Genomic DNA, 21,768 nt, shown 5'->3' on the forward strand with positions numbered 1-21,768 from the left:
ATATATATAAAATCTTATCTCATCAGACGTTTGAGTGTCCACTGCAGGACCGGCCAATCCCAACCAAAGTGGGGACGATACAGCCAATGTATCTCTACCAAGTGGCTTTGGCTGTCTGGTAGAGATTGTATGTAGGGTAAGAAGTGCTTGTAAATGTAACAGTAGTGTTGGAGTGGCTTTGGATGTGTGTGTAGTCTGTGAACCAAGTGTATTTGGCCAGCGCAAGCCGACTCAGTGCACGCATACTTTATACCATGCGATGCTGGTTCAACCACATCATCCCTTCTGTCCGCCAATGCAGTATGTGACCAGAAGAACGCTCCCAAAATTTATTATCCTGGCGGGATGCGAACCCTCATTCTTCAGTGTACGAAAACGGACACACAGAGGCTCCTATACACACACACATATACACACACACACATATATATATATATATATAGATAGATAGATAGATATAGATATAGATATATATATACAGTGTCGGTGGAAAAACATAAGACCTCCCGAAGCAAGTACGTGAAAAACAACAAAACATGTAGAAAAATGGGTTATTGTAATAAAAATGTCAAATTTTTTACTCACTCTAGTATTTAGTGATGTCCCCTTTAAGTTTGATGACCTCCTGAAGACGTTGGGGCATGCTCCTAGCCAGTGACTCAAAGTAGGAGACGTCGATGTCCCTTCAAACCTGTGTGATCTCCTGCTGTAGCTTTGGTACTGAGGTGGTATGCACAGTGGCCAGCCTCTCCTTAATATGCGCCCAGGCATTCTCTATTGGATTTAAGTCTGGAGAGTTGCCTGGCCACTCAAGTACAGGGATTTGAAACTCCTCCAAGAAGTCAGAGATGACTTTGGCCTTGTGACATGGGGCTCCATCATGCATGAAGACCCCCCTGGGGGCGGTGAAGGTAAAAAAAAGTGGTGCATATTGTCTTTCAGAACATCCAGATAATTGTCACTTCGCATGGTTGTATTTCTTAGGAGAAAAAACAAATCCCCAGCACCCTGTTAACCACTAAAAATCCCCCACACCATCACTGAAGCTGGGTGTTTCACTACCTTGGTGGTGTAGCGTGGGTGGTACTGGCTGACACCTGCAGGCCTTCTGACTTGTTTTACACACACACGAACACACTGAAAGGTGCTTTCGTCTGAAAAACACACACTGAGCCAATTTTCTTCAGTCCAGTCCTTATAAGTCTGTGCAAAATGCAGTCAATGGCACTTCATTTGATCAGTAATCAAGGGTTTCATTGCAGCATGGCATGAGGGAAGACTGAGATGGCGCTGCAGTCTCTCATGTACTGTGCATTGAGCCACGTTTTCAAGCAACTTTGGGTACATTTTCTTTAGTTCTGTGGATGTTATGGATGGATTTTTTAACACTGCATGTCTCAAAAGGTTGTCAGTCTTAGGGGAAGTCTTCCTAGGCCTTTCAGGCTTCGGTTTTGGTGGGGGAACTTGGTTGGCTGGTAGATCCCGCCCAGCCGCCAAGATTCTCATCACTGTTGCTTTGGAACGGCCAACACGCTGACATCTCTCCTTTATTTTAACATTTTCCTCCCTCAGAGCCAATATACAAGCTCTTTCCTCTTTGGTTGTGCTACTTCCAACCATAATTAAGGGTGTTTAAAGCACCAGGGACGCTAAAACACTCGTGGCAAAAAGTTACACAGCCAAAAAATCGCACCAGCAGAGTGACATACAGTCCTATCGACCAGATGCAAGGCACTGAGGGGATTTTGCTGTCTGCGGGTATCCCTAGGCTATAAGAGTTGCCAGATACCGCCATTTGATGCTATTAGTTATCATAAAGGCTAAAAGGAGGATTGTGTTGAGACCTCTTTTACCATGTATTCCAATGGGAGGTCTCATGGTTTTCCTAGAGAGGTATGGGAATATCCCAGCCAATTATTTGGCTCCTACTTTGAATTTTCAAATTTTGGCAAATATATCAAACCACCGAAGTACATGTACATTGCTGGCACTGTTCGAGCATATAGGGAATGCCATACGTGTACCCCGCCGGCAAGGGGTGGGTTAAAATCTAGGGGGAGGCATACAGAACACTCTAAACAGCCCTACGGGGTGTAACTTTTACCAATGAATGTAGAAGTGTACATTACAGTTGCTAAAGTGGCACCCCAATGGCCAGGATCAGAACTAATTAGAAATACTCATGTTGACAAGATGGAACCATGATAGCTAATTAGTGTGGAGTTTTTAACTTCTACCGCCTTATCACTGACCGCTGCAATCGGCTGGATGGGATGACGCATTGGTGGGTGGGCAGGGTTGGTTTGTGGGAAGGTGGGTGATTGGAAAATTGGCCCATGCTAAGAACAGGTCGATGAGAAATATATCCCTGGGGAAATGAGCCCAAGGAGGAATATAGGTTCAGTGGGTAAAACTGAAGCCGGGGAATCTTCTCCCTCAGAGGGAGTGGTCGTCCAAGGTCCCACACAATGTCGGTATACAAGATCATAGGGTTTTACTCTTGCTGCACTCGGAAGCACTGATAGTGTACGATATTCCCACATCCCACCCATCCACCCTAATGCAGATGACATCACCACAACAACCATACACCATACTGCAGACACAGCACATTCTGAAGCAGGACTACCTCAGTACACTGCAGACTTGGGTCAATGACATCACGCTGATGATCACCCCAGCCACATCCACCACCACACTCATCACCAACGGTCAATAGGTACTCCCTCCACATCATGCACAACAATGTACATATGCTCCACATCCCCTCCACTAGGATCCTTGGACTGACATAAGACAACTAACTCATTTTCAAAGATCATGTGTGTTTAAGGCACAAAGAGGCAAAGCTCCTCCAGACTTAATGCAATCAGGAAAACTACAGGGCTAGGTTTTGGGCAACAAAAAGAAACATTCTCCTCACTCTGCAAACAATACATAAGACCAATGATGTCCCACGCATCCCAAGCATGTGCTCCCATCCTGTCTAGTACTCACTACAATACCTTGCAAACCATACAGAACAATGCCCTATGCATCACCACTGGCTGTACCCAAACCACTGCCGCAGCTCACTTATACTTTGAAACTAAAGTCCCTCCTGTAAGAGGCCACGCAGTTCTATGCAGCAGCCTATGCCAATACACAACACTCTTGTCATTATATGACAGGAACATACTACACACCTAAACACATAAAACAATCACTACACAAAAATTATCAAACCCTTACAACAATATCCCACCTCCAGACATTCATACACTGGCAATGAAGAAACACCTACATATCACTTCACACACAGGGAAATATAAAATCTCCATCTGAATACTACAGTATATTGACAAGCCCCTTCTTCTGACATCCACTCAAGGGAGGTGTCTTTAAACGGATATGAACAAGTTCATTTAGCCAGACTTAGAGCAGGAGATCATCCAGCCATTCTCAGCTACCACCAAAGATCTGGGTTGAGTGGGATCACAGATGACACATGCCTAGCTTATAAACACATAGAACATATCACACATAACAGAGCACTGCACAGCACATGCCACACAATGACACAGATACAACATCAATGCTGTTGTTGGTGTTGCTGAGCAACCCTGGTCTGTCTTGCCAAGAAAACCAATCAACTGCAGGAATACAACCACCCCTGCATGGCCATCCCATGTAATGAACCAATGTTCTCTTGGAACAGACAGCACCATGCCACAGCGAGACACAGAGAAGAGTCTAGAGCAGAGGTGCCAAACTTGTGGCCCTCAAAGAGGAAAAGAGTGGCCCGCTATGACTTAAGAAGAAATGGGAAATAACAAACAGAAAATCCCATAAAATTTGTCATATGGTCAAGTGAACAAAAATTACAGCACTGTTAACAAATATTTATTGATAATTTGACTGATATAAATACCATTTGAATGATTTATTGGTGAGCAAATGTCACAAAACTTTTATTTAAATATTATCAATAACTTGAAGCAGAAGCCAATGCCACTGCAAGGGTTAGAAGGGATACCAAACTTCTACAAACGTTTGAATAGGTTGCGGCTTTGCCGCAGTACATATTATACCTGTATCGGTATTATTTTCACTCAACAAGTTTCCAATTTTATATTTCAAATTTAACATTTGCTTGCATTTAAAGTAAAAATGTACAGAACAGTGTGCAAATATAATTCACTAATCTGAATTAAATCTGGAAACAGCATTTCCTATTTAGTTAAATTCGGACGAAGTGCAAAACATAAACACGCTGGTCTAGGCTCCCAGGGACACATGTACCACAATTTTGGGTGAGTTGATGCTTGCTTAACTGGTATTATCCTAGAGTTTCTACAGTCCTACTTTGATTTCAATAAGGTCAGACAGACTTGGCCCTCAGACGATCAACAGAACTGTAGTGTGGCCCTTAGGAAGGACTGACTTTGACACCACTGGTCTAGAGGTTTGACTCCCTGATGGATGCCACATTTGTCTCTCTCTAACTTATTAACATGGGGCACCATAGCAGGCTCAATATCACTAGGTTATCTGGTTATCTGGCTGCCACCCAGCATTGTAAATGGTTTCTTTGGTTGCAGGAAACCATAAGGCTTGTCAGTGAGTGTACAGCCACATGAAGATGAGAGGAGAGTAATAAACAGTGACATAAAGGATGAAAGAAACAAAAAAGAATGATATAAATGAAGGAAGATGCAGAATGCATTACATCAAGTGAGTGGATGATGGTCACCACCAACTACGACATCACATTAACCCCTTCTTTACTGAAAATGTGTTTTGATGTACCCCCATACATCACCAGTAAACACCCATGAGATACCGGAACCGCTACTGTGGTACGCTTGTACACCCTCTAATGAATGGCAGCTTATGGGCCTCAGGGTAGCCCGGTAAGGCTGTTTCTGAGGACCTTGTGTTAGCAACAGCTCTGTGTTTTGACGACAAAGACTGTGATGAAGTTCTGACGAATTCTGACATCATAAGATACGTCATGACTGAGTTGCGGTGGCACCAATGGCTTGCTCACTCATCTGTGATGTAACCTCTTTTAGACCAATCATTATTTTATTTATAATTTCTACTACAGATATCGTACACATTTTCTGCTGACACGGCAAAATTTACACCCCTTGGCCTGCCTGAGAGAGTCAGTTACCATGCACTTGACCACGAAAGAGCGTGTACAGGATATTTTTCTCTCATGGCATCTCTGGCAAATTCCGATAGTGACGAGTTTATTCCTCATGAGGATACTTATTTAGATGTATCAGAGGATGATGCAGCAGTGTCTGATTTGTCAGTAGATGACTGTGATCCTGAAAATGATAGCGAAGTTGATGTGAGTGAGGAAGGAGGAGGAAAATAGTAGCGAGCTTAGTGACGCTGCACTCTCGGCAACAAGTGGGTCAAGGTCGCCATAACCATCACGTGTGTCCACACACTTCATGCTCAGCTTACAAGGTAAATAAATAAGCCATCCATCTGTGCAGGACATTTTTTTCAAGCCAGTTTGTGCAGTAGTTACCTGGGTAACAGTACTTTAGCATAAGATATGTAAACTTATATACCGTAATGGTTTATTTAATAATATTTTTTTATTACCAACATCATGCTGGGTTTATGTGATCATCAGTATACAAACAAATAAAAAAGAGTGAATAGTTTTGACGTGGCAAGAAATATATACTACCCCTCACACTACGGGAAGGGGAGCTACCAGGTCGGTATGGGGGGGTAAACGTAATGTTTACATTTGGGGGAGGGGTCGGTTATGAAGGGGTTAATGGAGTAGGGAACCTATGGGACAGCCCCATAAAGGCAGGGTTTACCTGCATTTGACAGGTCTGATTGATTAACCCCTATCCGCCGGCTGACGTGTATGCATGACAGGATTGAGGGTGCGGAGGGCCGCCAGCTGACTTGATATACCGCACTCACCTTCCCGCCACTGTTTGAGAGCAGGACCATTTTCTATGATACCTATGGGGTAGGTAGGACCCCCAGGTACCCTGCAGTTGCGCGGTTCAGTTTGTGCTCGGCACTGGTAGCGAGAGGAGCTATGTCATCTTCCTTGACATCGTCCGATTCTGTCCCACTGCATGAAGGGTCGATTGCCTCATCAACCCCTGCAAAAATTCAGCCCTTAATGCCACGTAAAGGGTTTAGTGATAGTACCATAGGACATGCCCTTGACGATACTGTCTCCTCTCGTGCACTCAGCTAGAGTACGTCCTCTGAGGAGAAAAAAAGCTACGACGTGGAGAGCTCTCTCTCTCTCCCTCCAACCTTTACTCGCCCTCCAACATCAGAGAGGGCTCTCCGACTTCTCCAGGAGGAAGGGGCAGTCTACGAAAGTGATGATTTCAGTGATGAGGAGGCGCAAGATGACCCAGGACATCGGGAAAGTGACGCAGACGTGGTGGTCATCTGCAGAAAAAAACGCCGCAGAGCCACTTCCCCCACACTCTCGCCGCCTGCTTGCCGACATATCTTCCTCCAGCGCTCTCCCACACCTCAGCCTACCACTTCAAGGGAAGAATCTCCACAATCAGGCCCTTCAGGAGTGGTATGAGTACTAAGAAGGTGTGTGGGGAAGTGTAAATAGTGTACAGCAGTGCAGAAGTTTGTGTATTTTCATAAATGAGTGAAATGTGTGATATTACAAGTGAATTATAGAAAGTGCTGAGATATAAGTCTTTTAAAAGTTCTACAAGTGCATATAAGTGATTTAGTGTAAGTGACATACAGGAGCTGATACTGTTTATTGGATATTGGTTAGAAAATTATTGGATATACCTTGAATTTGCCTACCTGTTACCTGAATGAAAACCACTTGTGAGCGAGCCACAATGAACAATACAGTAGAAGTCCGATTTTTCGGCATCTATGGGACCAGGCAAGTGCCGAAAAATCAAAATTGCCGAATTATCAAAAACCCTACCCACTCAGTACCTTATATGTTTCGGTGAACACTATCATCACTACTCATATCATTACAAATGTGCTTGGAGAGAGTACTGTATACTGTTTGATACTGTACAATACTGTAATGAATACAGTACTATACATGAATATGAAAAATAAAGAAGTTAGTGAACATACTGCATATAAATGTAATGGTACAGTAGGCCTACAAGTTCACATGCACTTACCTAAACTTATAGTTGGTTCCTTATTTACATATGTACAATAGAAGGGGTTGATTGGAGTCTGCCACTGCTGGAAGAAGTCCCCAGCAGTAGAGGGGACGAAAAAAATTGGAAAATCTGCCGAACGATCAGAGATTTTCGTAAATGGGACTATTTCTCAAAACTGCCGAAATGTCAGATTTGCCGGGGAATTGGATGCCGAAGAATTGGACTTTTACTGTACCTGCTTCGCTATACCTAAATTATTTCACTCAATACTCAGGGGGATTGTGCCAAATGTGAACATCAGTGTATCTGTGATGTGAAGTACAAGTAATGTTAGTTGTGTAAAACATTTATATGATTTTCACTATAACCCTGATTAGTACAATGCAGTCTGATTTACAGTACAAATAATTACTTCATACTCTACGATCATGCGTGAAAGAGCAACAGCACTTACTTGTCAAAGTGCAATTACCTGTAATCGTGATGTAAAGTGCAGTTCTAAGTGTCTTAGTAAAGGAGAAATATAATTATTTACGGAAGATGTGAGTACAGAAAAACGAAGAGATATTTCTTTTCCCACACACCTACGGAGCTTAGTGGCATGGTTGTGTGGGCAGTAAATCCTTGGGTGAGCCACATGAACCGGGTGATGACTCATTTTCACGGCGGTGAGTAAGGAGTAGAAAAACCAAGTGGAATATTCCGCATTCCAAGGACGCACGGAGTGTTACAATCACCACTCCAGTCAATGCTGCCAACATTAGCCGGCCGGGCCAAGGCCATTGCCAGTGGCGCACACTCAAAGCCGTGCTCCAAAACGTGAAAAACCACTCATCTTCAATTCATCCTTACTCATCGACGAGACCACCTAGAGACCTCGGGATACCTTCATTGGAAAGAGGAAGAGTTGGTGAGTCTTATGAACTTCCATTGAATTCTCTAGCTTTTATAGTTTGTCAGATATAAGGGTTTGAAATAAGGGTATTTTTTCCAAAATCTCAGAAATTGCCCATAGGGAGGAGTGTGCAGCTGCCATGAACTCCCCAGCGGCTAAGGGTTAATGGACCAGGCGTGAGAAACAACTACAGCAACAACAAGCATTGGAGTGATGTGGGGCCAAGATCTGGTATCTAGCCTTGCACGACATTCCCAGGCAGGGAATTCAACCACTTTTACCAAGTAGCCAAATTCCAGACTGAAACTATTACTTATACATATCTCCTATACACAGCCCACTGTCTGGGGGGCTATGCCTCCTCCATTTTCCCTGCACCTCACCATGTTGAAGGACCCTGTAATGGCCATGGAGAAGAACTGTATGCTACAAGATGGTGGCTGCTTGCTTGTGGTCAATGTGTCTCTTCAGCTTGACAACAACTACAGCACAGTCACACAAAACCAAATACTGTACAACTGTGACCTCACCAAGATTGTATGCCTCCATGAAGAACCCAGTGAGGCAGAGTGGGTCGTTGAGGTGCATCATGACCTTCTCGGGCAGGAGGATGAGGGAGCGGGTGTACAGGTCTGGGGTAAGGGGGTAGGTCATCATCTCTTGCCACACTGTGTTAAGGGCACGCCGGGCAGCTGCATACGGCAACACAAAGGCAGGTGATGCTGCATCCTCTCCATCTGGGCTCTTCTCTCCTGTGTTGTTACAGAATTGGGTGATGGAGAAATTTTGTTGTTCAGTTAAGCAATAAAAAAACAAATACATGAGTAAATGTTGTTGTTGTTGTTGCTGTTACTGTTACAGCCCCAGATTTATCTGGATGTAAACCCAGTGGATATGAGTGAGAAATACATGTATTATAGTATGTAACAAAAATAAATAAATACTGTAAAGAAGATGGTTATAGGTGTTTCAAAAATCCAAACACATTCTCATCGTAAAATAAGGGTATGCTGCATATCTGCCTTCTTCTTGGCCTACCACACCTCCTCCCACCTCAAGTTTCCCCAGATATATAGTTTTCACTACTCTATTCGCACCCATTCTTTCCATATGACTACACCATCTAAGCAGACTCTCTTCGACTCTGGTGTCCACAGATTTCTTTACTCTGTATCTCTCACAAATCATATTCCTTTGCCTTTCCAAACTCCATACTCCAAACACAATTCTCAACAGTCCCATTTTCACTGCTTTTACTCCTGGCTTTTCATTTTTATGTCATGCCGTTAGCTAACACCCACCTGTGTCTGGGCAGAGTAGCAGTTTGGGGGACAGCAGAGACTTTGTGCCCTCTTCCGGTAAGTCAATCTGCTCCAGGAAGAGGAACAGGTTGGCTATGAAGGTTTCTGTAATATTCTTGCCTTTCTGTTTTTTTACCACTTGGCTCAGTGACTGTAAGGGATAAAATACAAGATCATATTATTGTGGATTGATTCAAAAGATTAACATAATGTATATGATGCATCTAGGAGGAAATACTGTATGTGCCATTGCTATGAAGAAGAGGCACTAGAAAAAAAAAAAAAAAAAAAGTCTTTTACTATACACCAAACTGTTTATTCATCATGCTCACCTTGCTTCTCCCTGGAAACTCCCCCATCCCCATAACAAATATTTCCAGGCTGCTTTGTTCTTACATTTTTCTTTTGTTCTCTCTCTCTCTCTCTCTCTCTATCTCTGTCTGTCTGTCTGTCTGTCTCTCTCTCTCTCTCACTCTCTCTCTCTCTCTCTCTCTCCACCATGTTTGGAATCATCTGGCCCTGGGGAGACTTTTGGTCAGTGTGACAGGCCACTGATGACAGAACAATGAACAGAATGAAGACCACTAACAGATAAATGGATGGGGAGGAAATATTACCCCCCCCCTTTTCTTATTATGAAATAGTTATTGTGCTGGTCACACAAAGTTTTTGAAATTTTAGCAAATGCAGTACATTATCTTGAAAAGTTAGAACTAAATAGTATTAACAGTAAAATGACTCATCTCCAGAAACTAAAAGCAACTTGCTCTAGATACATGTAAGTAAAGTGGAGTAATGACTTCAAAGCAGAAGCATATGCCAAAATCAACCATGACAGTATCTGCCTCTTTTGCAAAGACTGAGGAAAGGTGTACAAAAATGGTAAGATATTGAAAAAATAAAAATATATAGGAAAAAAAAAAAATAAAGAAAGAATTTAGGAGCCTGAAAAAGGAAGCTCCTCAAGGTCAGAAGATGATGAAAAACTAAAGGATGAAATCAGGAGTCTGATGACTATAAACCAGACCCTAAAAAGGGTCAGATCCCCACCCACCACTGTAGTAAGAAACAAGGCAGCAAGTTCTCAGCAACATGCCAGTATCAGTGAGAGCATGGTACTAGTTCTAATCGAAGATGATACTGGATTCGAAGGCTGGGAAACAGCAGGCAGAAGAGGAGCCATCAAACTCAAGAAACTTAATAATGGATTGAGCATATCAAACAGTTTCAGTGCCCTTATATCAGTAGTGAGTAATCTGCCCCATCCCATACACCATCAGAGATAGGTGAAAACCTGGGTAGAGTGCAAAATGAAAAAAACAAAAAGCCTCAGATACAGCAGGCAGCAAAGATTAAAAAAATAATAATAATAATTAACTACATGAGCAGATTCTGTCCAGTGGATGCCAAGGAAACCCAGACATTCCTGACTGGTGATTCTCTGGTTTGAGGAGAGAGGTCTGATTTTGCAAAGTTCCACAGGAGAAACAGGAAAGTCAGGACCTTTCTGGGTGTTAAAACAGTGAAAATTGCTTGAGAAGTTATGAAAATCTGGGTAAAGGAAAAGGGGACTGCAATATCTGTCCAGGTTAGTGGAAACAATTTCTTCCACAGGAACAACAAAGTTGGTACTACCTAAATTATAGGTGATGCTATGATTCTAGTTGATGAGACAGAGCACAAGACAGACCAAGGCATGATAAGTGGCATTTTGCCAAGGGTATCTGCTGGTAACTGTGCCATCAGTAAAGCAATGAGCATAAATTCAAGGTAAGCTGAATTGTGTGCCTGGTGAGTAGTGAAATTTGTTGACTCATCTGACAAGCTATATGGGCAACAAAAATTTTAGCAGCATGATGGTGGACATTTAAGAGACGGTGCGAATGCTCACTTTGGTAACTTCCTGAATCAGCCTCTGAATCAGTTCCACCATGCCTTGCAGCTCCCCTTCGTCTTCACTTAACAACACAGTATCATCTGCAAACAACAGTATAGGGAGTTTCCAAACACTACCCTCTCTCACCAGGGCCACTCCAACATCCACTGCCCTACCTTGTACCTCTTTTATTACCCCATCCATATACAGACTGAACAACCATGTAGACATGACACATCCATGTTTCAACCCAACCTTCAAAAAGAAAAATTCACTCAGTTCTCTATCCACACGCACTGCAGCCTTCGCACCATCATACATACTCTTCACAGCATTCAACAACTTTCCATCTACTCCATATATTCTTAATACTTTCCACAATCCTTGTCTATCCACCCTGTCATGTACTTTCTCCAAATCCATGAAAACCACATACAACTTCTTTTCCTTCTCTAGAAACTTTTCCACTAAAGATCTAGGAATGAATATCTGATCTACACAGGCTCTTCCCTTCCTAAAGCCTCCCTGTTCTTCTCCTCTGTTCTTTCCCTAATTCTGTCAATAAGTATCCTACCATACACTTTTCCTATTACACTTAGGAGACAAATACCCCTATGATTACCACACACTTCTTTTTCCCCTTTTCCTTTGTACAAGGGAATAATTATATCTGACTTCCAATCCTCCGGGACTCTACCTTCCTCCCAGGCCAATCTGCACATCTTCCACATCCATTCTACTACTATCTCTCTCCCATGTTTCAACATTTCACCACACACTCCATTAATTCCTGGGGCTTTTCCTAATTTGACTTTCTTCGTTGTTTCCACAACTTCTATCCTACTGATTTCTTCCTGTCTTCTCACCTCCCTCCTTCTCCCAGCCATTCCCCGGCCACTTATACTCGCATTCCTTCCATCCTCTATGTTCAACAATTCCTTAAAGTGTTCTCTCCATCTTCTCACTTTTTCTCCCCTCTCCACTAGTAATCTATCATTTTTATCTTTCACTCCCCTGCTAACTTCACTGTCACCCTGTCTTACTCTCTTCACCTCTTTCCAGAACATTTTCTTACAGTCCCTCCACTCTACACTCAAATTCCTTCCGAATTCCTCATCCACTCTCTTCTTACTCTCTCTTACTAATCTTTTCACCTCTCTCTTCCTTTCTACATATAACTCTCTCTTCCGCCTCTCAACTTCTTCCACGCCCCTATTTCTCATCCATTCATTGTATGCTGTCTTCTTTTGTGCCACAGCCTGTCTCACCTCGTCATTCCACCATGCTGTTCCTTGCACCCCCCTCTGTCTTCTCTTCACCCCACACACCACATTACATGCGGCACATATTTCTTCTGTGAATATCCTGCACACACCTTCCACATCCCCCATCTGCTCCAATTCATATTTATCCAACCATTCTGCTACTTCTTTCTTATATTCTGCCATTTTCTCATCCTCTTGTAACCTTTCCACTCTCCTTGCAACTACTCCTTCTTCCCATCCTTCCCTTCTTCTATTTCTCCATCTTGCTAGGATCTTGATACTGGCAACCACCAAGTAGTGGTCAGAAAGTCCACTCCCCCAACCTCTATAAGCTCTTGCATCCATTACACATCTTTGCATCCTTTCATCCACACACACATAATCAATCATTGCCTACCTTTCATTCAGTTCACCACCCACTCTTCTCATCACTCGCCATGTGTACCTGTGGATCATTTTGTGCCTGAAGAGGATATTGGCTATCACCAGTCCCCTCCCGGCACAAGTGACTGTATATATGTGTGTATATATATGTAGGTGGGGGCACCCATTATCCACCCACTTAGTCTAGTGTTGCTCTGTTTTTAGGGTAACTCTACACTGAGTGGCATGCCAAATGTTTTCCTGTAAACCAAGAAAGCATTTACAGTGCTGGGTGGTAACCTTATAACCAACCAACACGTGTTCCCTACGTGACAACAAGTGGTTTGGCAGAGGGTTAGTGCCCCTCCCCGGAAAACAACTAACTAAAAATACAAACAAGAAGCCTCGGACCACGACTGACCAAATGGTGACGACTAAGGACCGAACAAAGGACATGGTATGGATAGCTACATGGAATGTAAGGGGTGCTAATGATGAGGGGAAAGAGAGAGATTGTCCAGGTGCTTGTGGGTGCGAAAGTGGATGTATGTGGAATAACTGAAACTAAATGGAGAGGTGAGAGTGTGAGAGAATGGGAGTACAGAGGTACAGTATATGCGCTGGAGTAGGTGAGAATGAGAGGGCAAAAGAAGGAGTGTGTATTGTTGTGAGTAACAGATGGAAGGAGAATATAAGAGAGTATGGTTCAATTGGCTCAAGGATTGTATGGGTAAGATTGAAAGTTGGACTACAAATGTGGGCGATTGTGTGCGTGTATGTGCCAAAGCAAGACTGTGCAAGCAGAGTGAGAGATGAGTTCTGGACAAATGTGGAAGTGTGCATGGAAAAGTCTGAAAGGAGTGAGAGAGTGTTTTTGATTGGATATATGAATGGAAAAGTAGGGAATGTCAAGATGGATGGAGTACCTGCTGAGTGGGGTGCGCCTGCAGAGATGGATGAGAGTGTTAGTGCTTTAGCGGACATTCGTGCCGGGAGGGGGTTAGTGATAGCTAATACCCTATTCAGGCACAAAATGATCCACAAGTATACATGGGAAGTGATGAGAAGGGTGGGTGGTGAACTGAATGAATGGAAGGCAATGACTGATTATGCAGGCTATATGTGGATAAAAGGATGAGAAGGTGTGTAATGGATGCAAGAGTATACAGAGGTTGGAGGAGTGGTTCAGAATCAGTGTCCAAACGAAATGGAGAAATAGAAGAAGGGAAGGACAGGAGGAAATAGCTCATACATGGAGGGTGGAAAGGTTACATGAGGATGGAAAAAGGGCAGAATTTAAGAGGGAAGTGGAGAAGCGATTAGGTAAATATAAATTGGAGCAGATGGGGGACGTGGAAGGTGTGTGCAAGATATTCACAGAAGAAATCTGTGCAGCCTGTGAGGTGGTGTGTGGGGCAAAGAGAAGATGAAAGGGGGTGCAGGGAACAGTATAATGGAATGAAGAGGTGAGACAGGCTGTGACACACAAGATGAAAGCATATAATGAGTGGATGAGAAACAGAGGCGTGGAAGAAGTTGAGAGACGGAAGAGAAAGTTGTATGTAGAGAGGAAGAGAGAGGCAAAAATATTAGTAAGAGTAGTAAGAAGAAAGTGGATGAGGAATTTGGAAGGAATTTGCATATAAAGTGGAGGGAATGAAAGAAATTTTTCTGGAAAGAGGTAAAATGTTAGACAGGGTCCCAAAGAAGTTAGTAGGGGAGTGAAAGATAAAAATGGCATATTACTTGTGGGGAAGGAAGAAGAAGTGAGCAGATGGAAAGAACCCTTTAACGAATTTTTGAACATAAAAAATGAAAGTACTGAGAGTATAAGTGGCTGAGGAATGGCTGGGAGACGAAGGGATGTGAGAAGAGAGGAAGAAATCAGTAGAATGGAAGTTGTGGAAGTGATGAAGAAAGTTAAAATAGGGAAAGCCCCAGGAATTGATGGAGTGTGTGGTGAAATGTTGAAGCATGGGGGAGATGTGCAGATTGGTCTGGGAGGAAGATAGAGTCCTTTAGGATTGGAAGTCAAGTATAATTATTCCCCTGTACAAAGGAAAAAGGGAAAGAGAAGTATGTGGTACTCACAGGGACATTTGTCTTCTTAGTCTAATAGGAAAAGTATATGGTAGGATACTTATTGACAGAGTTAGGGAAATAAGTAAGGAATTAGTTGGAGAAGTACAGGGAGGTTTCAGGATGGAAAAAGGTTGTGTAGATCAGATATTCATTCTTAGATCTTTAGTGGAAAAGTTTCTAAGAAGGGAAAGATTTGTATGCAGATTCATGGGGGTGTTGGTGTGATGATTGCGGAAAAATGGGTGGAATATGTTATGAATGTTATGAAAGTAAGCAATAGGATATTGGTAGTGAAAATTCTATTCGGTAAAAAAGATAGCTACAATTATATCGGCATATGCTCCAAAGGCAGGATTGGATGAGGCAAAGAAAGATAGATTTTGGGATGATTTAATACATGTAGTAGATGGTAAGCTGGATGATGAGATAGTGGTTTTGGGAGGGGACTTAAATGGTCATGTAGGTGAAGCAGCACAAGGTTATGAAGGAGTACATGGGGGATGTGCGTATGGTATAAGGAATGCGGAAGGAGAAAGGATACTCGAGTTTGGGGAGGCAACGGACATGATTGTGTGCAACACATATTTTAGGAAAAGAGACAGTAGGTTAATTACGTACGAGTCTGGGGGAAATACCAGTCAGATTGATTATTTTCTGGTTAGGAGGGCTGATACGAGGTTAGTGAGGGATGTTAAAGTTATAGGAAGTGAAGAGTGTGTGCAGCAGCACAAACTACTGATTTGTGATATAGTGCTTGAAGAACAAGTGATGAAAAAGAGGACTTATGTGCCTAGGAGGAAAATATGGAAGCTGAAAAACCAAGTAGTAAGGGATGCCTTCTATAGCGAGATGAGGAGAGTGGTGGCTGAAAAGGGAGCTGTAGACACAGGCGTTAATGAACAGTACTGAGCCCTCAAGAACAATCTCTTGAGAGTTACTGATGTAACATGTGGTTGGACAAGAGGACCACCAAGACATAAAGTAACCTGGTGGTGGGATGAGAGTGTAGAAGCTGCAGTTAAGGAGAAAAGAAGGGTTTTCCGGGAATGGAAGAAGGGTGGTAGCAAGGAGGAATACTTGGCTGCCAAGCGTAGGGCTAGAAAAGAGGTATACAGGGCGAAGTCTGAGTCACAAAGACTTTTACCTTATAACCTAAATTATGGAGAAAGGAAAAATATGATATTTAAGGTGGCAAATCAGATGAAGAGGGATAATCAGGATATTACAGGTGAGCAGTGTGTGAAGCATGATGAAAGAAGGGTAGTGGTGAGCAGTGAGGATATTAAAGATGCATGGAGAGAGCATTATAGCCGGTTGTTGAATGAGGAGTTTGACTGGTACAGAGAAGGTTTGGAGTCAGCAGATCCAGTGTTTGACCCTTGGCCTTTGATTGATGCTGCTACAGTGAGTGAGGCAATAGGCTGGATGAAGGTGGGGAAGGCAGCAGGTGTGTCTGGGTTGACTGCCGAAATGTTGAAGGCCTCAGGAGATGCAGGGGGTGTGGTTAGTCACTGACCAGATAAATATCACTATTTATGAGTCTGTTGTCCCAGACGACTGGCTGAAGAGTGTAATTGTAAATGTGTATAAAGGGAAGGGTGATGCCTTGGAAAGAGGAAATTATAGAGGTATAAAGCTTTTAGATCAGATAATGAAGGTAATGGAGAGAGTTTTAGAAGGTATGATTAGAGAAAGAGTGAATATTAATGAGATGCAGTTTGGGTTTATGCCAGGTAGGGGGACCACTGATGCCATATTCATTGTTCAACAGCTTCAGGAAAAATATATTGGTAAAAAAAGGGATCTGTATTTTGTTTTTGTTGATCTGGAAAAGGCCTTTGACAGAGTCCCTAGAGAGGTGGTGAAGTGGGCAATGAGAAAGCTTGGCTTGGAGGAGTGGCTGGTTAGGGTGGTTATGGCTATGAATGTGGGTGCTCACACCCAGGTAAGAGTGAATGGAGATTTGAGTGATGAGCTTTCCGTGAATGTTGGTGTGCATCAGGGGTCAGTTTTGAGTCCCATGTTGTTTATCATGGTACCTGAAGCCCTCTCACGTGACTTTAGAAACGGACTCCCAAGGGAGATGTTGTATGCAGATGATTTGGTGTTGATTGCAGAGAACAAAAGGGAGGCAGAGGAAAGGTTTAGGAAGTGAAGAGATGGTATGGGGCACAAGGGCTTAAGGGTAAATGCAGATAACACAAAAGTGATGATATCTAGGGTTGGTGGCGGTACTGTCAAAGACAAGGGACAGTGGCCATGTGCAGTTTGCCACAAGGGTGTGGGAAGTAATTCTATCTTGTGTGGTGTTTATGAGAAATGGGTGCACAAGAGATGTAATGGTATCAGAGGTAGACTGCGAGATAATGCCCATTTTATGTGTACGGCGTGTCGGGGAGAGAAGGTGGAGATTGTCAGGGGTGAAAGGATTGAACTTGCTGGTGAATCTCTTGAGTGTGTGGAAGAGTTTTGTTATTTCGGAGACATGTTGTGTGCTGAAGGTGGGGCTGGAGCTAGCTCTGTGGCTAGGGTGAGAAGTGGTTGGAAGAAGTTCAAGGAGCTCTTGCCTCTCCTGACACTGAAAGGATTCTCCATATGTGCTAAGGGGTCTTTGTATGCAGCATGTGTTAGGAATGTAATGCTGTACGGTAGTGAAACCTGGGCAGTAAAGGAGGAGGATATTCGCCGGCTCAGACGTACAGAAATGACAATGATTAAGTGGATGTGTAGTGCATCCCTGTGTGCAAGGTCTGAGGGGGCTGGCTTTATGATGGAAGAGTTGAGAGGTAGGATGAGACTGGAGTGTATTGGTGTTGTGATAAGGAGACGTTGATTGAGATGGTTTGAACATGTGGAGAGGATGGGGGATGATAATTGGGTGAGGAAGGTGAGAAGTGTTAATATTGGAGGTGGGGTTGTGAGGGGTAGACCGAGAAAGGCATGGGACAAGGTCATTAAGTGTGACCTCAGGGTTAAGGGACTGAATAGGGAGGCTGCAATGGATCGTGCAGCATGGAGAACCGCAATTAGGTGACCAAGGCCAACGGATGCAAGCATGTTGGAGCCTTTAAGAATGAAACTAAGAACGAAACATATGACAGGGTGGACAGACAAGGATTGTGGAAAGTATAAGATTTTATGGAGTAAATGGGAAGTTGTTGAATGCTGTGAGGAGTATGTATAAGAGTGCTAAGGCTGCAGTGTGTGTGGATAGTGAACTGAGTGAATTTTTCTATCTGAAAGTTGGATTGAAACAGGGATGTGACATGTCTCCATGGTTGTTCAGTCTGTATATGGATGGGGTTATAAAAGAAATACAAGGTAAGGCAGTGGATGTTGGAGTGGCCCTAGTGAGAGAGGGCAGTGTTTGGAAACTACCTGTACTGTTGTTTGCAGATGATGCTTTGTTGTTAAGTCAAGACGAAGGGGAGCTGCAAGGCTTGGTGAATGAGTTTGGGAGAGTATGTAAGAAATGGACTCTAAAGGTGAATGCAGGGAAAAACAAAGTTATGGTGTTTGAGAGAGGTGAAGTCAGTGAATGTACAGTGAGGTTGGATGAGGAGAAAATGGAATATGTGAGTGCGTTTAAGTACTTGGGTAGTGTGATGAGTAAGGATGGAAGTTCAGAGGGTGAAGTGATTGAAAGGGTACAACAAGGAAGTTGCTGGTTCCTTCAATGCAGAAATAAGAAACAGGGAAGTGAGCATGGAAGTGAAAAAGCTACTACATGACAGAGTATACCAACTCTAATGTATGGAAGTGATGCTTGGACCTTGTTGAAGTGACACAAGTCAAGAGTGAGAGCTGTGGAAATGGGTTATCCGAGAAGAGCATGTGGAGTCACATGGAGAAACAGACTGACAAATGAGGAAGTGAAGGAGCGTTGTGGTGTGGATGTGGACGGGATAGGAAGCGTTGGGAAAAACACACTGAGGTGGTCTGGCCATGTGGAGAGGATGGAGAGTGACAGACTGATGACGAGAGTGTATGTGAGTGAGGTGAAGGGGCGGAGAGGGAGGGGCAGGCCAAAGATGAGATGGAGGGATGGAGTGGAGAGGTATATGGGAGAGGGGGGTGTAAGCTGGGAGCAGGGCAATGAAATGGCAGGGGACAGAGGGACATGGAGGCGATTTGTTTGTGGCCATCCCTTACGGGATTAAGGCATCTAGCAATAGATAGACAGATAGCATCTGTACTTGCAGTACAATATTCAGTAAATTACATGCGATATTCAGCATTTTATTATAAAACAGGCTTTGTGTCAATGATTTTAGGTGTATTAAATGCATTTTCAACTTATGAAAAAATCTACTTGTGAGCAGTTTCTCAGAATGTAACCTGTTTGCAAGTAGTGGACCATCCATCTTCCAATCCTGTTTTGCCCCATGAGGAGTGTAGGAGCCCAGGGCTAGGGAAGTTGGTCCTGACATTCAAGATGAGAGCAGGGGACCACCCGTATATATATAGTTTTGTTTCGTTAATAAAGGCACCAACATGCTTGCATGCGTCGGCACTGATCCCCTTGTGGTGGCTCTCAATGCTGCTCGATCTCTGGCAGCCTCCTGTTGCAGTCCCTTATCTCTGAAGTCACAGTTCATTACCTCGTTTCAGGTCCTTTTCAGTCTGCCTCTTGTAACCCTACCCCCGATGTTTACACTTATGATTTTCTGCATCCAACTGTCATGCCCAATCCTCTCCATATGCCCAAACCATCTCAATCTACCCTTCCTAATCACAACACCAATACACTCCAGTCCCACCCTTCCTCTCAACTCCTTCATCGTAAACCTAGCCTTACCAGGCCTCACATCCAAGGATGCACAACACATCCACCTAATCGCTGTTATTTAAGTCTGAGCCAATATATAGCCTCTTCCTTCATTGCCCAAGTCTCATTACTAAACAGCATTACACTCCTAACACATACAACACAGAATGATCCCTTAGCATGGAGGAAGAGCTCTATCAAAGTCACGGGAGGCAACAGCTCCCTGAACTTCTTCTCAACCCTCCTCATTCTAGCCACAAAGCTGGCTACAGCCCCATCTCCAGCACATAACAAGTCTCCCAAGAAACAAAACTCAAGATACTCATCAGTACGATCAACCCTTTTACATCTAGCAATCTCCACATGCTCTCACTGACACACTTGAAATAAGCATTATCTCACTGTCTACATCTAATAACACTACATCTCTTATGCACCCACTTTATCACAAATACTGCACTAGATGGAATTACCATACTTCCCATGCCCTGCCACTCTTCCTTTCCTTTGACAGTACTGCCACCAGCCCTAAATACCATCACTTTTGTTTTACCTCCATTTACTCTCAAGCCATTGTACCCCATACCATTTTTCCACTTCCTACATCATTCCTCTGCCTCCCTTTCATTCTCTGCAATCAACACCAAGTCATCAGAATACATCTCCAATGAGAGTCCATTTCTGAAGTCAGATGAAAGGGTTTCAACCATCATGATAAACAATATATACAATAGGGGGCTCAAGACTGACCCCTGAAGTATGCCAATATTCATGGAAAACTCGTCAATCAAATCTCCATTCACTCTCACCTGAGCACATGCACCCTCATATAGGGCAATAACCACTCAAACCAGCCACTCCTTGATCCCAAGCTTTCTCATTGCCCACTTCACCACTTCCCTAGAGACTCTGTCAAAGGCCTTCTCCAAATCAACAAAAACAAAGTACATACTCCCTTTCTTTCCTATATATTTTTCCTGAAGCTGTCAGGCAATGAATACGACATTAGTGGTCCCACTGTCTGGTATAAACACAAACTGCATCTCATCACTATTCACTAACACCATTCTAAATATATATATATATATATATATATATATATATATATAAATATATGTACACTCACACCAAAAAGTATTGGTGCACACTTAACACAAAGCAATTTAAAACACCCGACGATGGCTGCTGGAAACTTAACAGCGATTTTTTCCCCATGCAGATAAACTTGCTCTCTCACGGATGTTTGTGACATTTTCTAGTCTGTATTGTTATTATAGGTACAAGAAAAGGATTACAGATAAATCTTACAGAGAATTCACGGGCTACAATGATAATTTTGGATATCATCGTACCCTACCTGCGCGATACTTTTTGGGGTGACTGTACACACACACACACACATACTAATGTCGATGGTTTATATCAGCAAGGTTAGAAATCAACACACACACACACACACACTAATGTTAGTTTAATTTCGGCAAGGTTAGAAATCAACGATTTCTTGGGGGTATATGAACCTGATGTTATGTGCTTTGTAGAGACCAAGTTAAGAGAAGGTATTGATGTCCATATGGGAGATGGTAAATACAAACTATGGAGAAGAGACAGAAAAGAAAAAACAGGAGGTTTGATGATAGCGGTGAAGAGCAACATAAATATAGATACTGTGGATGTGGGAGAGGGTAGGGCTGAAGTGATAAATATGAAACTAGAAACTGGAGAGAATGGCAAAAGAGAGATATGGCAGTAGTGTATGTTCCCCGTAAGACAAGAGTAGGGAATGATGATGAATATCAGGAGATGTTGTCAGACATGGCCACCAATTTACAGAAAGTGACTGAGAAAAGCAACAATATAATTCTAATGGGGGACTTTAACTGTAAAGAGGTGAACTTGGGAGGAATGGGACTCAGGAGGCAGTGATGATTCATGGGGCAATATATTGCTAAATATAACAATGAATAATGTGATGACGCAATGGGTCAAAGAACAGACACGATTACGAGGACAGGACACACCAGCAAGATTAGATTTACTGCTAACCAAAGAACCCGATGTAACCGAGTCTTTGAAATA

General features: G+C 43.1%; 1 protein-coding gene across 1 annotated transcript in view; it reads right to left on the bottom strand.

The window, feature by feature from the left end:
- LOC145402131 (nucleolar complex protein 4 homolog) overlaps positions 1 to 21,768 on the bottom strand; it is a 146,311-nt gene that overhangs the window by 32,268 nt on the left and 92,275 nt on the right. Inside the window, exons 6-8 of the mRNA XM_080274248.1 lie at positions 9,336 to 9,486; positions 8,560 to 8,786; positions 2,994 to 3,030 (exon numbers count right to left, since the gene is read on the bottom strand). Coding sequence (XP_080130374.1) covers positions 2,994 to 3,030; positions 8,560 to 8,786; positions 9,336 to 9,486 — 415 coding nt within the window. The remainder of the gene's footprint in view (positions 1 to 2,993; positions 3,031 to 8,559; positions 8,787 to 9,335; positions 9,487 to 21,768) is intronic.

This window comes from Coenobita brevimanus, chromosome 57 (genome assembly GCF_032717465.1).
Source record: "Coenobita brevimanus isolate Jiangsu-jjx chromosome 57, ASM3271746v2, whole genome shotgun sequence".
Classification (NCBI taxonomy): Eukaryota; Metazoa; Arthropoda; class Malacostraca; order Decapoda; family Coenobitidae; genus Coenobita; species Coenobita brevimanus.